This window comes from Grammomys surdaster, unplaced genomic scaffold, assembly GCF_004785775.1.
Source record: "Grammomys surdaster isolate TR1022 unplaced genomic scaffold, NIH_TR_1.0 140, whole genome shotgun sequence".
NCBI classification, from domain to species: Eukaryota; Metazoa; Chordata; class Mammalia; order Rodentia; family Muridae; genus Grammomys; species Grammomys surdaster.
In genome coordinates, this window is record NW_021604598.1 from 1,197,271 (window position 1) to 1,215,401 (window position 18,131).

General features: G+C 37.2%; 1 protein-coding gene and 1 non-coding gene across 3 annotated transcripts; one reads left to right on the plus strand and one right to left on the minus strand.

The window, feature by feature from the left end:
• Positions 1-1,418: 1,418 nt before the first annotated feature.
• On the minus strand, positions 1,419-17,565 carry LOC114618221 (olfactory receptor 18-like). Of its 2 annotated transcripts, none has more exons than XM_028763917.1 (2): positions 17,492-17,565; positions 1,419-2,462 (listed from the first exon to the last, which is right to left on the minus strand). In XM_028763917.1, the coding sequence occupies exons 1-2, from the start codon at positions 17,554-17,556 to the stop codon at positions 1,520-1,522; spliced, it is 1,008 nt and encodes a 335-aa protein (XP_028619750.1). In that variant the 5' UTR covers positions 17,557-17,565; the 3' UTR covers positions 1,419-1,519. The 2 variants fall into 2 exon arrangements, with proteins under 2 accessions (XP_028619750.1, XP_028619751.1); XM_028763918.1 differs by lacking the exon at positions 17,492-17,565 and adding an exon at positions 7,505-7,533 and having other exon boundaries at positions 1,520-2,462.
• LOC114618281 lies at positions 12,270-12,376 on the plus strand. The gene has a single exon (XR_003710941.1). It is a non-coding gene; the product is annotated as a U6 spliceosomal RNA (small nuclear RNA).
• Positions 17,566-18,131: the final 566 nt, after the last annotated feature.

The window sequence follows — 18,131 nt, forward strand, 5'->3', positions numbered from 1 at the left end:
CCTTACTGCTTTTTAATATTCTTTCTTTGTGTTTTGGATTTGGTGTTTTGATTATTATGTGATGGAGAGAATTTCCTTTTAATCTAGTCTATTTGGAGTTCTTTAAGCTTCTTGTATGTTTATAGGCATCTCTTTCTTTAGGTTAGGGAAGTTTTTTTTTTTAATTTTGTTGAAGATATTTACTGGCCCTTTAAGTTGGGAATCTTTGCTTATTCTATACCTATTATCCTTAGGTTTAGTCTTCTCATTGTGTTCTGGATTTCCTGGATATTTTGGGTTGGGAGTTTATTTCATTTTGTATTTTCTTTGACAGTTGTGTCAGTATTTTCTATTTTCTATGTATTTTCTATGGTATCTTCTACACCTGAGATTCTCTCTTCTATTTCTTGTATTCTGTTGGTGATGCTTGCATCTATGACTCCTGATCTCTTTCCTAGGCTTTCTATCTCCAGGGCAGTCTCCCTTTGTGATTTCTTTATTGTTTCTACTTCCATTTTTATGTCCTGGATGGTTTTGTTCAATTCCATCACCTGTTTAGTTGTGTTCTCTTGTAATTATTTAAGGGATTTTTGTGTTTCCTCTTTAAGGGCTTCTACCTGTTTACCTGTATTCTCCTCAATTTCCTTGAGAGTGTTATTTTTGTCCTCTTAAAGCCCTCTATCATCATCATGAGAAGTGATTTTAAATCTGAGTCTTACTTTCCTGGTGTGATGGGATATTCAGGACTTTCTATTGAGGGAGAACTAGGTTCTGATGATGCCAAGTACCCTGGGTTGCTGATGTTTATGTTCTTGTGCTTGCCTTTTGCCATCTGGTTATCTTTAGTGCTACTTGCAATCACTGTTTCTGACTGGAGCTCATCTTTCACATTATCTTGGTTGTGTCAGAACTGTTTGGAGTATGAGTTGCTGCTGAGGTTAGAGCTCCTGGTAGCCTCACCTCCTCTGGGCTTTGTGGGATTGAGTACAGAGCTGAAGCTCAAGACCTGCTCAGTGCTCAGGTGCAGACTGGAAGGGACTGGTGCCCCTGGCCAGGAGTGAATTCCTGGGTCCCAATGGGTCCCAGTTATTCCCTGTTTGGGGAGGGTGTTGCTGTCTCCTTACCTAAGATACTGCTGGGGTTAGAGCTCCTGGGACCCCTGCCTAGTCTGGATTTTGTGGGATTGGATGCAGAGCTGAAGCCCAAGATCTGCTCAGTGCTCAGGTGCAGACCAGAAGCCATGGTGATGTATAAATGTTCTCTTTGCTCCATATCTTTATTATAGTTTATTTTTATTTGTTTCCTTAGTCACTGAAAATTTTGGCTGGGATGAAATAGAATATTAGTTTATCTGATGGATGGTTAACTAATTCATCAGTAGGTAGTCTCATTCAATTTAATTAAGGACAAACTAAAGGAATATGTATTTAGGTATTTGTGGAGTGAAATTAAAGCCACAACACCAAAGAGGTTATATTTTTATGGTTAGGTAGTTGAGTTAAGAACTCAAACTTCAAAAATGATGGAAGGTGTTATGCAATTACATTGCTCTTCTCTGCAGCTGCCATAGGGCAGTTTTAATATCCCTGTTCCTCAGGCTGTAAATTAAGGGATTAAGCATAGGTGTGACCACTGTGTACATAAGTGAAGCAACTGCACAGTTTTCAGGAGAATTTGATCCAGTTGAACCAATATACACTCCAATGGATGTTCCATAAAATAAGCAAACAGCTGACAGGTGAGATCCACAGGTGGAAAAGGCTTTATACATTCCATCTGTTGATGGAATTCTCAGGATGGAAGAAATAATTTTATAGTATGAGAAAATAATTCCTGAGATTGAAAATAAACCAAAAAAGACACCAATAAAATGTATAACTATGTTTTTGGTGAACATTTCAGAACAGTTAAGATTAAGAAGTTGTGAAGGATCACAAAAATAATTAGAGATTTCTATGTCACTGAAGTATGTAAATTGAAGCACAATCAAATTGTGCACCTGAGAGTCCACAAGACTGGCCAAAACAGATGCCAAAACTAAGAAGACACAGAGGTTAGGATTCATAATGATCTTGTAATGCAGAGGGTGACAGATGGCCACAAACCTATCATAGGCCATTGCAGTCAGAAGCATACTATCCATACACCCAAAAACTATAAACATGGACATCTGTGTTAGACAGCCCACATAAGAGATAACTCTTCTTTGATTTCTAATATCCCAAATCATCTTTGGGACTGTAGTGGAGATCAAACAAATGTCAGAACAGGAAAGGTTGGAGAGAAAGAAATACATGGGGGTATGGAGGTGGAAGTCAGAACTCACAGCCAGAATGATGAGCAGATTTCCAAGCACTGTGACCATATAGAAGGATAAAAACAGCACAAAAAGGAAAGGCTGCAGTTCTGGATTCTCTGAGAGGCTCATGAGATGGAAATGTGAGACCATTTGTAGATTTTGTGCTTCTGTATTGTTTGGACACCTTTAGAGAAACAAAATTTATTGGAAAAGTACATGACATGAAGTAAATTACACTATGATCTCAGAAAAAAAGAGAAATAATTTAAAAAGGAAAAAACTTTTTTTTAAGTCCAACTTATTACAAGTAAAATGTTCTCACTTGAGGTCCATAGCTTTTAGTATCATGACAAGACCAATCATCTACAACTCTACATATAAGTTTCCATGCTATAATCTTTTATACAAGTATATTAGTGAGAAAGTAAACTTAACAGAGTACTAAAGCCAGAACATGAGGGATCAGAAGTTTAGGATCATGAAAAAATAAAGCAATCTTTTTTAATGGCACAGAAGGAAATAATATCTTTTCACTTTTAAAAATCCTTACTATTGCAGAACAACAATAAAAACAGAATATAGCACATTTTTCTTAAGTCATAGGTAGCTACTTTATGAAAACACCTATTGCCTAAACTGTGTTATCTTGTATAGTAATTCACCATAGTTCATTTAGGTAGTGAACATAATTGTTACAAGGGAATACTTTAAAATTTTGTACTAGATTAAGTAGGAAAACCTTCTGGGGGAATCACCATCCCAGACCTCAAACTGTACTACAAAGCAGTAGTGATAATGACCATTAGTTATAAAGGGAAACAGGAGAGAAACCCAGAGGACAGGAGAATGAATGAAAATATGTAGCATCTGGGGTTGGGAGACCGTGAGACCCTCTAGAAACTCCCAGAAACCTGGGAGGTGAGAGACTCTCAGGACTCAATGGGAGTGACCTTAGCCAAAATGCCCAACATTGGGGAGAGAGAACTTGACAAGTCCACCTCCAATAGATAGGGCCTCAAGTGGAGGGATGGAGTTACCATCTCCAGTCAAAATTTATGACCCAGAATTGTCCCTGTCTAAAAGAATTGTATGTATAAAAACAGAGAAGAGACTGAATGAAAGGCTATCTATTGACCAGCCCAATTTGAGATCCATCTCATGGCAGGGGGCACCAAAGCCTGACCTTGTTACTAAGGCTATGATGTGCTCATAGACAGCCTGGCCTGACTGTCCTCTGAAAGGCCCTACCAGCAGCTGTCTGAGACAGATGCAGATACACCCAACCACTAGACTGAAATAGGGAATCCCTGTAGCTGAATTAGGGGAAGAAGTAAAGAAGCTGAAGGGGAGAGTGAGCCCATAGGAAGATCAGCAGTCTCAACTAACTCAGACCCCAGATAGCTCCCAGAGACTGAGCCACCAACCAGGAGCATACACAGGCAAATCTGAGGCCCCTGGCACATATGTACCAGAGGTCTGCCTGGTCTGAACTCAGTTGGAGTTGTGTTTAATTCTCTAGAGAGGCCCCAGGGAGGGGGAGGCCTGGTAGGAGGAGAGCACCCTTTCAGAGGCCAGAGAGAGGAGGAATGGGATGAAGAACTGTAGGAAGGAAGAGCAATGACTAGAATATAAGTAAATCAAATAATTAATTTAAAAGAATTTACTTTAAATCTAAACTACATATAAGCAAAAAAGAAATGAATGAATTATAGATTCACCAAATCACCAAAACTAAGCCCAGAAGAATTAATCAAACTAAACATATTTGTCATAAATTAGGAAGTTGAAATAGTAATAAAAAGATTTCTAGCTAAAGATGTCCAGGGCTAGATTGATTGACAACTAATTTATACCAGATGTTTACTGCAGAGAGCCAAATCTTAAATTGTTTTTAAAAATATAGAAAGAAGAAACACTTCTGAACTCTTCATACGAACCCAGTATCATCACAAAAGTAACATAAGGTGAAGGCTCACCAAAAAAAAGAAAACTAAAGAGCAACAATCCTGGTCAACATAGATTTAAAAATGCTCAATAAAATTCTTACAAACACAATACCAACACACATAAAAACAGCTTATTCACCATGATCAAGTTAGTTTTATCCAGAAGATATAGTAATCTTCAACACATGTGTTCAATAAATCACATAAATAGAATTAAAGACAAAAATTATACTATCATCTCAATAGATGCAGAAAAATCTGCAATAACATTCAACCTTTATTATGCTTTCATTATAAAGACCCTAGAAAATGTAGGAGCAGAGGGACATACCTCAACCTAATGAAAACTGACTATGAAACATGGTCAACATCATCCTAAATATATAAAAACATAAAGCTTCTGGGCTAATAACCAATTATCAGTGAGTGAATACCATGTGGGTTCCTTTGTGATTGGGTTACCTCACTCAGGATGATATTTTCTAGTTCCATCCATTTACCTAAGAATTTCATGAAGTCATTGTTTTTAATAGCTGAGTAATACTCCATTGTGTAAATGTACCACATTTTCTGTATCCATTCCTCTGGTGAAGGACATCTGAGTTCTTTCCAGCTTCTGGCTATTATAAATAAGGCTGCTATGAACATAGTGGAGCATGTGTCCTTGTTACATATTGAAGTATCTTCTGGGTATATGCCCAGGAGTGGTATAGCTGGGTCCTCGGGTAATGCTATGTCCAATTTTCTAAGGAACCACCAGACTGATTTCCAGACTGGTTGTACCAGCTTCCAACCTCACCAACAATGGACGAGTGTTCCTCTTTCTCCACATCCTTGCCAGCATCTACTATTCCCTGAGTTTTTTATCTTAACCATTCTGAGTGGTGTGAGGTGGAATATCAGGGTTGTTTTGATTTGCATTTTTCCCTGATGACTAAGGATGTTGAACATTTCTTTAGGTGCTTCTCAGTTACTTGAGTTTCCTTAGTTGAGAATTTTTTGTTTAGGTCTGTACCCCATTTTTAATAGGGTTATTTGGTTGTCTGGAGTCTAATTTCTTGAGTTCTTTGTATATATTGGATATTAGCCCTCTATCAAATATGGAACTGGTAAAGATCTCTTCCCAAACTGTTGGTTGCTGTTTTGTCCTATTGACAGTGTCCTTTGCCTTACAGAAGCTTTGCAATTTTATGAGGTCGCATTTGTCAATTCTTGATCTTAGAGCGTAAGCTATTGGTGTTCTGTTCAGGAATGTTTCCCCTGTGCCCAAGTGTTCATTTACACATGGTATTTGCTCACTGATAATTGGATATTAGCCCAGAAGCTCGCAATACCCAAGATGCAACTCACAGACCACATGAGTCTCATGAAGAAGGAAAACCAAAGTGTGGGAACTTCAGTCCTTCTTAGAAGGAGTAACAAATTACTCATGGGGGCAAATATGAAGAAAAAGTGTAGAACAGAAAACTGAAGGAGTGGCTGTCTCGAGACTGTTCCACCTGGTTATCCATCCCATGTACTATCACCAAAGGTAGATGCTGATGTAGATGTCAGGAAGTGCATGCTGACAGGAGCCTGATATAGCTGTGTCCTTAGAGGTCTCCCAGAGTCTGACATATACAGAGGCGATGCTCACAGCTAACCATTGAACTGATCATGGGGTTCCCAATAGAGGAGTTAGAGAGAAGACTGAAGGAGCTGAAAGGGTTTGCAGCCCTATGGGGAGAACAACAATACCAACCAACCAGAGCTCCCAGGGTCTAAACCACCAGCCTGGAAGAACATAGGGAGGGACCCATGGCTCCAGCTGTATATGTAGAGGACGATGCCCCTGTCAGTTATAGGTGGGAGAGGAGATTCTTGGTCCCATGAAGGCTGGACGCCCAGTGTGGGGGAATTCGAGGGTGGGGAGGTGGGAGTGGGGAGGTGGGTGGAGCCACATCCTCATAGAAGCAGGAGGGGGTGTGGGATAGGGGGTTCCTGGGTGGGGCAGGGGGAAACTGGGGTAAGGGGATAACGTCTGAAATGTAAATAAAATATCCAATAAAAATAAATAAATAGAAACATGAAGCAATCCCACTGATATTAGGAATGAGAAAGGAGTCACAACTATCCCACTTCTCTATATTGTGCTTGGAATGATAGCTGATGCAAAAGGACACTAAATAGATACTAGGAAAATAAATCAAACTATTCCCATTTTCAGATAGCATGATATTACATATTGGAAATCTCAAAACCTCTAACATAAAACATCTAGAAATAAACAAATTGAGCAATGTGGTAGAATATAGAATCAACTTCCACTAATCAATAGCTATTCTATGCATCAACAGCAAACATTCAGAGAAAAAGATACTCTCCCCTTCACAAAATCTCTAAGAGAATAAAGTAAGAGGAAGAACCTAACCAAGGAAGATATGAACCTCTACAATGAAAACTTCTGGGGAAAAAAAACTCTCAAAAATGGAAATATAGCTCATGCTCTTGCATTAGTTGATTTAATATTATGGAAATGACCATTTTACCAAAAGCTTTTTACAGATCCAATGCAACCCCAATCAAAATCTCCATCTGTTCCTTTGCAGAGATGGAAAAAATATATCCTAAAATTAATCTTGTACCTTAAAAATCCAAAGTTAACAAAGAAAAGTCCTGAGAGAAAAAAATACTAGAAGGATTACAATAGCAATACTTAATATATATTACATATCTGTTGTAATAAAAACAATATGGTACTTGCTGCAAAACAGACATGTAGTCCAATTTAACAAAATCAAAGACCCAAGAATAAGCACATATAACTTTAGCCACCTAATATTTGACAAAGGCCCTCAAATTATGTGGTAGAGACAAAGCACCTTTAACAAGTGGTGCTAGGAACACTGGATAACTACATGTAGAAGAATGAAATTAGATCGGTATCTATCACCTTCCATGCCAACTAACTCAAAAAAGATGGAAAACTAAATGTGAAAAATTGAAATTGAATAGTCAGTACCCTACATGATATAGGAATAGGAAAGGACTTCTTGACTAGAAAAAGTCCATTTGGCAAAGAACTAATGTCAACAATTGACAAATGATAATTCTTGAAACTGAAAATCTACACAGCTAAAGAAATAATCAACCATGTAAAAATGAATCCCACAGAATGGGAAAGAATATTTACCAGATATATATCTGTCTAAGGATTACTATTTACAATGTACATTCTTCCAAATACACTGACCCCAAAACAAATAATCAAAAACACAAATGACTTACTCAGAAAATGGGCCTGCGAGCAAAAAAAAAAAATGGCACCCCAAAATGGAGATACATATATATATCTTAAAAGATTCCTCCACCCTAGCAATGAAAGAAATGAAAATCAAAACAACTTTGAGGCTTCATTTTACCTCAGTCAGAGAGGCAAAGATCAACAGAATGACTGATTACAAATTCTAGAGGGAATACAGTGAAAAAAGAAAACTCATTCATTGTTGGTGGGATTGCAAACTGTTGCAGCCTGTTTGGAAATTAGTATGAGAGTTCTCAAAAACGTAGAAATAAACCTACCTTATGACCCACCTCTTTGCATATGCTTTATGTATTGAACATTCTACCCCACAAATATTTGTTCGTAATGTTCATTGCTACTCTAGTTACAATAGCTAGGGAATATTTAAAAAAAAAAACTAAATGTCCAACGACTGACAGGGAATATTAAAAAACTAAATGTCTAACAACTGACAAATAGATGCTAAAATGTTTCTTTGGAGCAAATCTACTACCACAGTGAACTTACTATTACTCTGCTAAATGCATATAGTATTAAATTCCTGATTATTTATCATTATTTTTGATGATTAAGGCATCTCTCAAGCATCATTAAAGAAGGGTCTATTTGCAGTGGATGATGATCAATGTGGAGACCAAGAACTGAATAAGGTATGGGGAATATGAATCTGTAGTATTTTCAATCCTAAATGGAACATATATATGATATCACCTCATTAGCATGTTCACGGATCACTGTGGAAGTCGGGAGGTCAAAATATATAAGTTTTAGAGGAAGTGGATGGTCGTGTGTGTGTGTGTGTGTGTGTGTGTGTCTTCTGGACATAGTTCAACAGTTGCACATATAACCTCTCAGCAGTTGCAACAACATGTATAAGTCTTGTGTAAACCCAAGTCATACCAAATCCTACCATAGAGAAAAAGAACATGAACTTCAACACTTAACTAAGAAGCTATTAGACAATTCGTAGCTATTAGAATACTAAGGGCCAGTTTTCTCTAAGAATGTAATCTATGATAAGTTTATCATGCTCTGGTGGAAAAATCCAAGAATATTTTGGGAGCACAAATTGGTCTTGATGAGGGAAAATGGACACAAAGTTGGATGAGAGATGAAGAGGAATGGATCTTTGAAGAATCAGGGCAGGGAGGGTGACAAAACACATTGTAAAAAGTTCTCAAAGAACTAATAAAAATTTCCACCTGTATGTATGCTTTTTAGGTCTAATCATTGCGTATTCGGCAATCAAATGGCATGCTCTGCTCTGAGGAAGATTACTTTTCCTTCTCCCAATATATCTTAGTTGCTTACAGTCCTAAGTGAGACCTCATGGGCTTTTCTCTTATACTTAGATATTTAGGAATATAAGTCCAGAAGTAATGCAAAAGAAGGCATGAGCAAACGCTTAGAGGGAATAAAAAGATGGTAGGAATGATATAATTATAATTTTAAAAGGATAAAAGTAATAATTAAAAGGTTTTTGGCCTCCAATCTTAGCATCTTTGGTCTGTTAATAATGCTACCTTGTGGGACTTCCGGTCTGGGCCCAAGCACAGAACAGAACCCAGGCGGCAGCTCTGTACCCAACCCACAAAACTCAGAGGAAGAGGGCCTCCCAGGAGCTCTAACCCGGGCAGTATCTCAGGCAAAAATGAATCACCCGTGATGTCTGCTGTTAGAAGTTCTAAGCCAGATGCTGGCCTCCAAACTTATACTGCTCAGACCTTCGATGGGCCATTGACAAGAACATTAAACAGCTAGAGAATGGCATCACTAATCTGAAGAAATCCCTCGTTTCACTGTCTTAAGAGACCTCCAAAAATTGCAAAGGACTTTATTGAACTTGATTTACCCTTTTACAATAGAAAAGACTTGTATAGCTCTTGACTGTGTATAGCCCTTAAAGAAGAATGTTGCCTTTACATAGACAAGACAGGGATGGTTAAAGAGAGCATGAAAAAGGTCAGAGAAGGCCCTGAGAAAAGACAGACAGAGAAAGAGAAAGATGAGAGCTGGTACAAGAATTGGTTTTCAATCTCTCCATGGTTGTCAACTCTACTTCCTCCCATCTTGGGACCATTAATTGGGTTATTTTTGCTTACTTCTTTTGGTCCCTGGGCCTTAAATAGGATGGCTAACTTTGTGAAATAACAGATAAATAATTTGGTAGCAAAACCTATTCAGATACATTATCATAAGTTAGCTATGGAGGACCATGAGACTCAAGATGAAGTTGCTACTCTATCCAGGATACTCCCAAAACCCATCTCCACCCAACCTAAAAGAGAGGACTTCCACCCCTAGACCTAGCAGAGAGGGGCCGTCCAGAACTCCCTCTGGCTGACGATCTGAATTCTTGCTTAGGCTGTGAGGCTAAGCACTGCAAGGGAAAATAAATAAAAGTTTAAAATATCTCTCTGTGTTCCCTGAGGGACAAGCCTGACTGCATAGGCGTTGATGTCAAAAGTATCCCCTCTCCAGGAAAAAGATGTTGGGATGGGTATGGCCCTCATGCCTCACTGGACAATGACAGGGAGACTGGAGCCATTACAAAGTCCTCTTCAATTACTGGCAGTCAGGCCTCTATCCCCACCTTCACAAGATTAGAATCACCACAGCCCTTCTATACTTAGAGAAGAGAGGAGATGTCAGGAGCAGCCCTGTTTATACACTGGAGGCCTAAAATCAGTCATAGGTCTAAAATGAGCAATAGGCCTGTCATACATGTATACTAGCACCAAGTCTTGGGTCTCTGTCGAAAAACATTGGAACAGATGGCTATAAGCTATTGTAAACAGGCAGCTTTTGTGGAAAGTTACCAGCCTGAGTAGTCATAGATCTTGTAAATAGGGAGCCTTGGCAGACAATACCAACTTAGATAAGGACAAGTGAATCATAGGCAGAGTCATAGTGACCTGTCCCCTGAACCTTCACCCAGCCGATACCCTGTTCTGAAAGATATCTGTACTCCCTCTGAACACCCACACTCCGGTGTCATCCCCTTCCCCACGTGCTGCCTTTTTGTGTTTATTACCCCTGTGTGAATAAGCAAAAATTACAATTTTATTTTTTAAAAAAAAAGAAAAGAAAGAGAAAAAATAATGCTACCTTGTGTTTTTCTGATCAAAATCCTTATTTATAGTTGAGAACTTGAGTTTCTGAGGCATCTCTAAACTTGTGTTTAATTCTCAGTAACCCCACACCATATAAACTCACCACTGATATTTCTATTATAGAAGACTACTTTGGGTCATTGTTTCTCACTGTGATTTAGTTGGGAAAATGTAAACGGAAAAAGTACAGGAAATGATGTAAACATGTGTGGACATTTTTAATTACCATTAAATGTATTAATTTTGTCTGTGAGCATTTTGCCTGAACCTGGAGTTAGAGATGTTTTTGAACTATCATGGGGGTATTGGGAACCAAAACAAGTTTCTTTACAAAAGCAAAACCTGCCCTTAACTGTTAAACCATCTCTCTAGTTCCATCACTCACTTTTAAAATGGGCATAGTAAATGATCTGCCTAAAAAATGTTTCATCATCTTAATCTTTTTAAGTTTTAAAATTAAAAATGTATTTTAGCTATATTATTTCTCTTCCCCGAACTCCTCCCAGATTCCTCCCTACCCAGCCCACTTTACATTGTTATCTTTGGAAAAAACCTAAGAAAGCAAAGAAGCAAAAAGCATCATAAAAAAAGATAAAAACTAAAACTAAGATAAACTGAATCAAAACAAGAATTATAATTGGCCAATTATTCTGGAGCATTGAGTGTGGTTGGTATATTCACTGTTACTTTCCTTAGTTAAGGTTTCCATTGCTGTGAAGAGACATCATGACCAAAACAACTCTTTATAGAAGACAACATTTAGTTGGGGCTGCTTACAGATTCTGAGGTTCAGTCCATTGTCATGGCAGGAAGCATGGCAGCATCCAAGAAGAGGTGGAGCTGGAGGAGCTACATGTTGTTCCAAAGACAGACAGCAGAAGACTAGCTTCCTAGCTTCAAGTCAGCTAGGAGAAGAATCTCAAAGCTGACCCCAAAGTGAAACATTTCCTTCAACAAAGCCACACCTCCTAATAGTGCCACTCCTTGGGCCAAGTATATTCAAGTCACCACATTATTCCATTAAAGAAAACAGGTTTTTCTCTCCCAGAAGCTATCAATTACAGGTACCTTCTTTTTCCATAATGGGACTTTATGCCCACTTTCCCATTCTCTGTGCTGGGAGTTTATCTGGTTTAAACTTTCTCAAGGATTTGTGCATGCAGAACCTTTAGAAGAATGCAATTTTGACTTTGACTTACAGAGACTATTGTTAATCACTATCATTTATCCATGTATTCATCTGTGAATATTTTTTAATGTATAGATGACTGTGGATTCTTTACAGTCTATTTAATTGGAAAATAGTATGTGAAGATCTTTATGTTCCTGCTTTAATGTCAGAGAAGCAAACCTTATTAAGATAACTTTGGACATTTAAGAAATATATATTACTATTAAATTCTTTACTTCTATGAGTAATATTTACTGCTTCCAAATATGGCATGATGATTATTTAATAATGAGTATATAAGAAGTACTATTTTGTAGACTTGGAATTACCCATTAAAAAATGTAGTTGTTATAATCAGAGACTTGATCTACTCACTTGCCTTACAACCAACAAATACCTTTGGAATTTGGGGATATAATTTCCTGTTAATATTCCTGTACGTATTTAAATAGTTTATTTTTAAAATAATTTTTATAGTGTGCTCATTTTGGAAACACGTATACTAAAATATGAACAATACAGAGAAGATTAGCATTGTCTCTGTGTAAGGATGACACACAAATTCATCAATCTTCCCCATTTTTAGAACAGAAATTAAAAATTGTTGCTCATTAATATTTCTTACCAACAATGGACTCAATTTTCTAACAAAAGACACATTCTAACAAGATGGATACAAAACCAGGATCCATCATTCTCTACATACAAGAAACACAACTTAGCAACAAAGACAAGCATCAATTTGGAGTAAAGGACTAGACAAAGATTTCCCAAGCAAATAGGAACAAGAAGCAAGCTGGAGTAACCATTGTAATATCTAATAAAATAGATTTTCAACTAAAATTAATCAAAAGAGATGGGTAAGGAGATTTCATACTCATCAAAGGAAAAATCCTCCAGGATAATGTCTCAATTCTGAATATTTTTGCAAGACCACCCATATTTATAAAAGAAACATCACTAAAGCTTAAGTCACATAGTGAACCCCACGCACTACAATTGGGAGACTTCAACCTCCCACTCTCACCAATGGATGGACCATGTAGATAGCAACATAAAACTGACTGATGTTATGAATCAAATGGACCTAAAAGATATCTACATATAATATTCCACCATAAGAGAAAAGAATATACTTTATCCTCAGCACCTCATGGAACCTTCTTCAAAACTGACCATATACTTGGACACAAAACAAGTCTCAGCAGATATAAGAAAATTGAAGTAAGCTCCTGTATCTTATCAGAGCACAATGGATTAAGCTGGGCTTCACAATAACAGAAACAAAAGAAAGCTCACAAACCCATAGAAACTGAATATCTCTCTACTCAATGACTACTGGTTTATGAAATAAATAAATAAATAAATAAATAAATAAATAAATGACTTTCTAGAATTCAATGAAAATGAATGCCTAACATATATAATCTTAAGGGACACAATGAAAGCCATGATAAGAGGAAAACCCATTGCCCTAATTGATTGCATAAAGATATTAGTCAAGTCTTTGTTTTTAATATGTGGATAGTATTCTATTGTGTAGATGTGCCATATTTTCTTTACTCATTCTTTAGTTGGACATTTAGTTGTTCTAGTTTCTGGTTATTATGAATAAAGCTGTTTTGAACACAGTTGAGCAAGTGTCCTTGTGGTATAGTGGGGCATCTTTTGGATAGAATAATTCTCACTCTTCTGAGAAATTGCCAAAATGATTTCCAAAGTGGTTGTACAAGCTGGCGTTTCCACCAGCAATGGAGGAGTGTCCCCCTTGCTTAATATTCTCACCAACATCTGCTATCACTGGAGTTTTTGATCTCAGCTGTTCTGACAGTTGGAAGATAGAGTCTCAAGATTTTTTCATTTGCATTTCTCTGATGACTAAGGATATTGAATATTTCTTTAACTGCTTCTCAGGCATTTGAGATTCCTCTGCTGAAAATTCTCTGTTTAACTCTGTACACCATTTTTTCAATTGAGTTACTTGATTCTTTTAGTGTCTAATTTCTTGAGTTTCCCAATCTGATAGTATCTTAAAGAAGCTTTTTAAGTTCATGAGGTCCTATTCACCAACTATTGAGCTTAAAACCTGAGGAATTAGTGTTCTGCTCAGGAAATTGTTTCCTGTTCTGGTAGATTTAAGGCTATTTCCCACTTTCTCTTCTATTATATTTAGTGTGTTATGTTTTATGTTTATGCCTTTGATCTATTTGGACTTGAGTTTTGTGAAGGTCTATAAATATGGACCTATTCGTATTATTTTGCATGCAGACATTCAGTTAAACAACATGAATTTTGCAGACAAATGAATGCAACTCAGGATATCTTCCTGAGTGAGGTAATCCAGAGCCAAAAAGATACATATGGAATATATTCACTTATAAGTGGACATTAGCCAAACAGTGTAGGATCAACAATGTTACAATCCACAGAGCCAAAGAAATTGAGTAGTGAGATAGCCCCAAGTGAGAATACATGAATTGCACTCAGAAGGGGACTCTAAAGAGTCACCAGAGGTAGATAGAGTGAGGGGACTGAATAGAGGAGTGTGAAGAGGGGAATAGGGCTGATTATTAGGTGTGGAGAGATAGGCCAGGGGAGTGGGCTGGGAGAGAGAATGAAATTGGGGCATCTCTTGTGACTAGCTGCAGGCCTAGGATGAGAAAGGATACAGGGAGTCGATGGGGGTGATTCTAGCTGAGATTCCTACTAGAGCAAGATATAGAGACTGAAGTAGCCACCTCCTGTAGCCAGGAAGGACTTCCAGATTAGGGAGCAGAACATCAGTTCACTCACAATACCTTCATTCCAAAATTTGTCTGGCTTACAAGACATACAGAGATAAATCTGGAGCAGTGACTGAGGGAACAACTACAACAGCTTGAGACATGTCCATATGAGAAAGCCAACTCCTGACACTAATAGTGCTATGCTTTAAGACAGGAGCCTGGTATAGCTGTCTCCTGAGACGCTTTATCCAGCAACAGATGGAATCAGATGCAGAAACCCACAGCCAAACATCAGGTGGAGCTGAGGAGTCTCGTGGAAGAGTTGGGGATAGAAGTAAACAAGCTAGAGATGTCAAGGATACCAAAAGAAGACTTACAGAATCAAATAGCTTGGTGCCATGGTGGCTTACATAGCCTGAGCCACCAACTGGGGAACATGCAGGAGCTGGACCTAGACTCCCTAGATATTTGTAGCAAATGTACAGCTTGGTCTTCATGTGGGTCCCCTAACAAGTGGAGTGGGCGCTGTCTCTGTCTTTGTTCCTGCCCTTGGCTCCCCTTCTCCCTACCAGAACTACCTGGTTGGGCCTCAGCGGGAGAGCATTTCTGTCCTGCTTATCACTGGATATCCCAGGGTGGACTGGTACACAAGGCGTGCCTCCCTTTCTCTGTGAAAAAGGGGAGGGGGCAATAGGGGAAGGAATTTGTCAAGGTTGGAATGGGAGGAGAGGAGGCAACCAGAGCTGTGATCAGGATCTAAGATGAACAAAAAAGAAAAAAACCTACTAAATTACTGGAAAAAGAAGAAATTAGTGGGATCTCATACTAGTGACTTGAGAGCACACATACAAGCTCTAGAAAAAACAAAAAAACAAAAAGAAGCAAACATACCTAAGAGGAGTAGATGGCACAAAAAATTAAAATATTGGCTGAAATCCACAAATTAGAAAGGAGTTAGGGGAAGGACTGAAGAAGTTGAAAGGGTTTGCAACACCATAGGAATAACAATTATATCAACCAGATCCCCCAGAGCTCCCAGAGACTAAACCACCAACCAAAGCATTCACACGGAGGGGCCCATGGCTCCAGCTGCATATGTAGCTGAGGATTATCTTATTAGGCATCAATGGGAGGGGAAGCCTCCCATTTAAAATAAAATAGAAAATATTTTAGGTTGCAGGGTATTATATTTGGATTTTATGAAATTTAACCTCACATATTATTATTCATAATATATAAATATTTTGCCAATACCTAGTAACACAATTGACTTTCCATTTTCTGTTACTATTCAATGCAATTGTATTTACTAAAAATTGTCACATATAAAAACATCAAGTCTCAGAGATACTAACAGCTTCCCAAGCATTATAGAAATAATAAACAAAGATAAATAAGCTCAAAATTAAATCATTTCTTAGTCTGATGGAGTAAAGTTTTTCATTTTTTTCAACCATTTCAAAATGTATTTGCTTAGTTATTGCTTTTTAGAATAGTATAAATTAGAACTTATCAACATTACTGTTTGTAGGATGTGCGCTAAGCAGTAGTACATGGGATGTATCTTCAAAGTTATATGCTAAACACATGATAAACACATGAAAGTACAGTTTTCTAGATTAATATTTTTTCTTTTTCATTAGGTTTTAAGATTATAATGTAATTATATCATTTAACCCACCATTCTCCTTATAGGCCCTGTCATATAATCTTTCTTGTTCCTTTTCAAATTAATAGCCTCTGCGCTCGCTCTCTCTCTCTCTCGCTCTCTCTCTCTCTCTCTCACACACACACACACACACACACACACACAAAATCCTAAATTTATAAGTACAGTCTGCTCAGCCTGTGCAATGTTGCTTGTATACTTTATACTTACAGGGGTTACATCTTGATATTGTTTCTTAGTCTGTCTGAATCATATTTTTCTAGTAGTCTTGAATTCTAGAGGTTATGATTGCACATACATTTAAAGCATATATTATAATACTACTTAGCCTTCTGAGTAAATAAAATGGAAATCTGATTTTATGTTATCATGCAGTGTGATATTTTTTGAGTGGAGGAGGATATGGACAGTTTCAAGGCTATCCTGGAGGCCAGGGTAGACTGCCTTGAATTACTGTTACTGTTTTTGTGTGTTCTTTGCCTGTGATATACGGCTATCCTTTTTGTTGAAATTTTTGATGTCTACCACTGTGGTGTATAAGGACTCCCAAAAAAAGAAAAATATAAATCTCCTAAATTTACAAGAAATGAAACACATAAGAGGTTATTATTGGGAGTAACTAAGAAAGACCCTTCTGGTAAAAAAAAAGAAAAGAAAAAATGTCCCAAGGTCCCATGTCAATAATTAAGTGATCGACTTCAAATGTGTATTACTACATTATTTTTTTTTTTGCTCAATTCTCTGGTGTAAAACTGAATAAATGCTGTACTTTTTGTTTTCTAGAAAACAAGCTGGTAATTGACAAAGCAGAGATGATTAGGTAAATGAAGAGAAATAAGCCATATGGAATGCATAGGTCAGAGTCCAGAGCTCAAATCCTTTAGCGATAGTTCAAGATGCTACTGCTGTTCTCCTTTACTTGCTATTCTTCCTCATTTTTATAATAACAGAATTTCTTATGAAACAATTTTGAGGGGCTCATAGGATGATGATGGGAAATAAATGCTGTGGTTATCCACCTTCCTCTTTTTTCTCTCACACTCATAATATTGTAAGATTGTTTTTAAAAGAGACTTTACTTTTACTTTTGGTGTCTGAGATGTTTTTGTCAAACACAATCCATGGGGGATGAAATAAAATTGACTTATATATTAGCCCACCTTAATACAATACAGAGCATAAATTAACAAATCATCATAGAAGAAAATTAATAGGTCAATTTCCTCTCATCAACTTTCCTCTTAAGATGAGAGATCAATGTTTCTAAGGGCTTTTTCTCTATCATTCATCCTTTTCAACACTTACTTATTTAAGCTTATTCTTTGCTGGGTCATGACCAAGATCCACAGTAACTCCTTTGTCTTGTTCATGTAAGGTCCTGGTTCCTTTTACAGGATTGATATTAATAAGTAATGAAATAATCCCCTGATGCAATCAGTCACCAGTGGAGAATACACTTCAGTGCCCCAACTGTACTTGAACCTTGACATTGGAACTTTGATGGCCTGAAGTAATTATTGACTCTTTTATGATCTTGGAGACAGAATGCCCAGAGCTCATAATTACACAAATTGGGTTACAATTACTACTCTCACTTAGAGGTTTTCAGTATTAGAATTTTTAAAAAGGAAGAAAACAAAAATACTTAACTAAAACTTTATGGCTTTTTCTTGTATCAGGGGAAACTCTGGCTACCATTCAGTGTATTTCTATATTTCATTCATTCTGTAAAAATATCTGTATGTTGCACGCCATTAATTTGAATGAGATCAAATCATTCAAGGAGTCATATATGGCAAGTTTTAGAGGGAGGACATTGTAAATGATATAATTATAATCTTCAAAAATACAAGAATAATCTAGAAAACCTAAATGTTTAAAATACTTTAAATTACAACGTATTATCTAAAAGAAATAAATTTTAGTATGCTATTTTCATAAAAAT

Bases quoted from the DNA above. Each gene is read 5' to 3' on its own strand.
- LOC114618221 (XM_028763917.1), bottom strand. From the start codon at position 17,556: ATGAACAAGACAAAGGAGTTACTGTGGATCTTGGTCATGACCCAGCAA. The intron at 2,463-17,491 runs GTAAGTGTTGAA...GTTTCTCTAAAG, and splicing joins CAAAGAATAAGCTTAAATAA to GTGTCCAAACAATACAGAAG.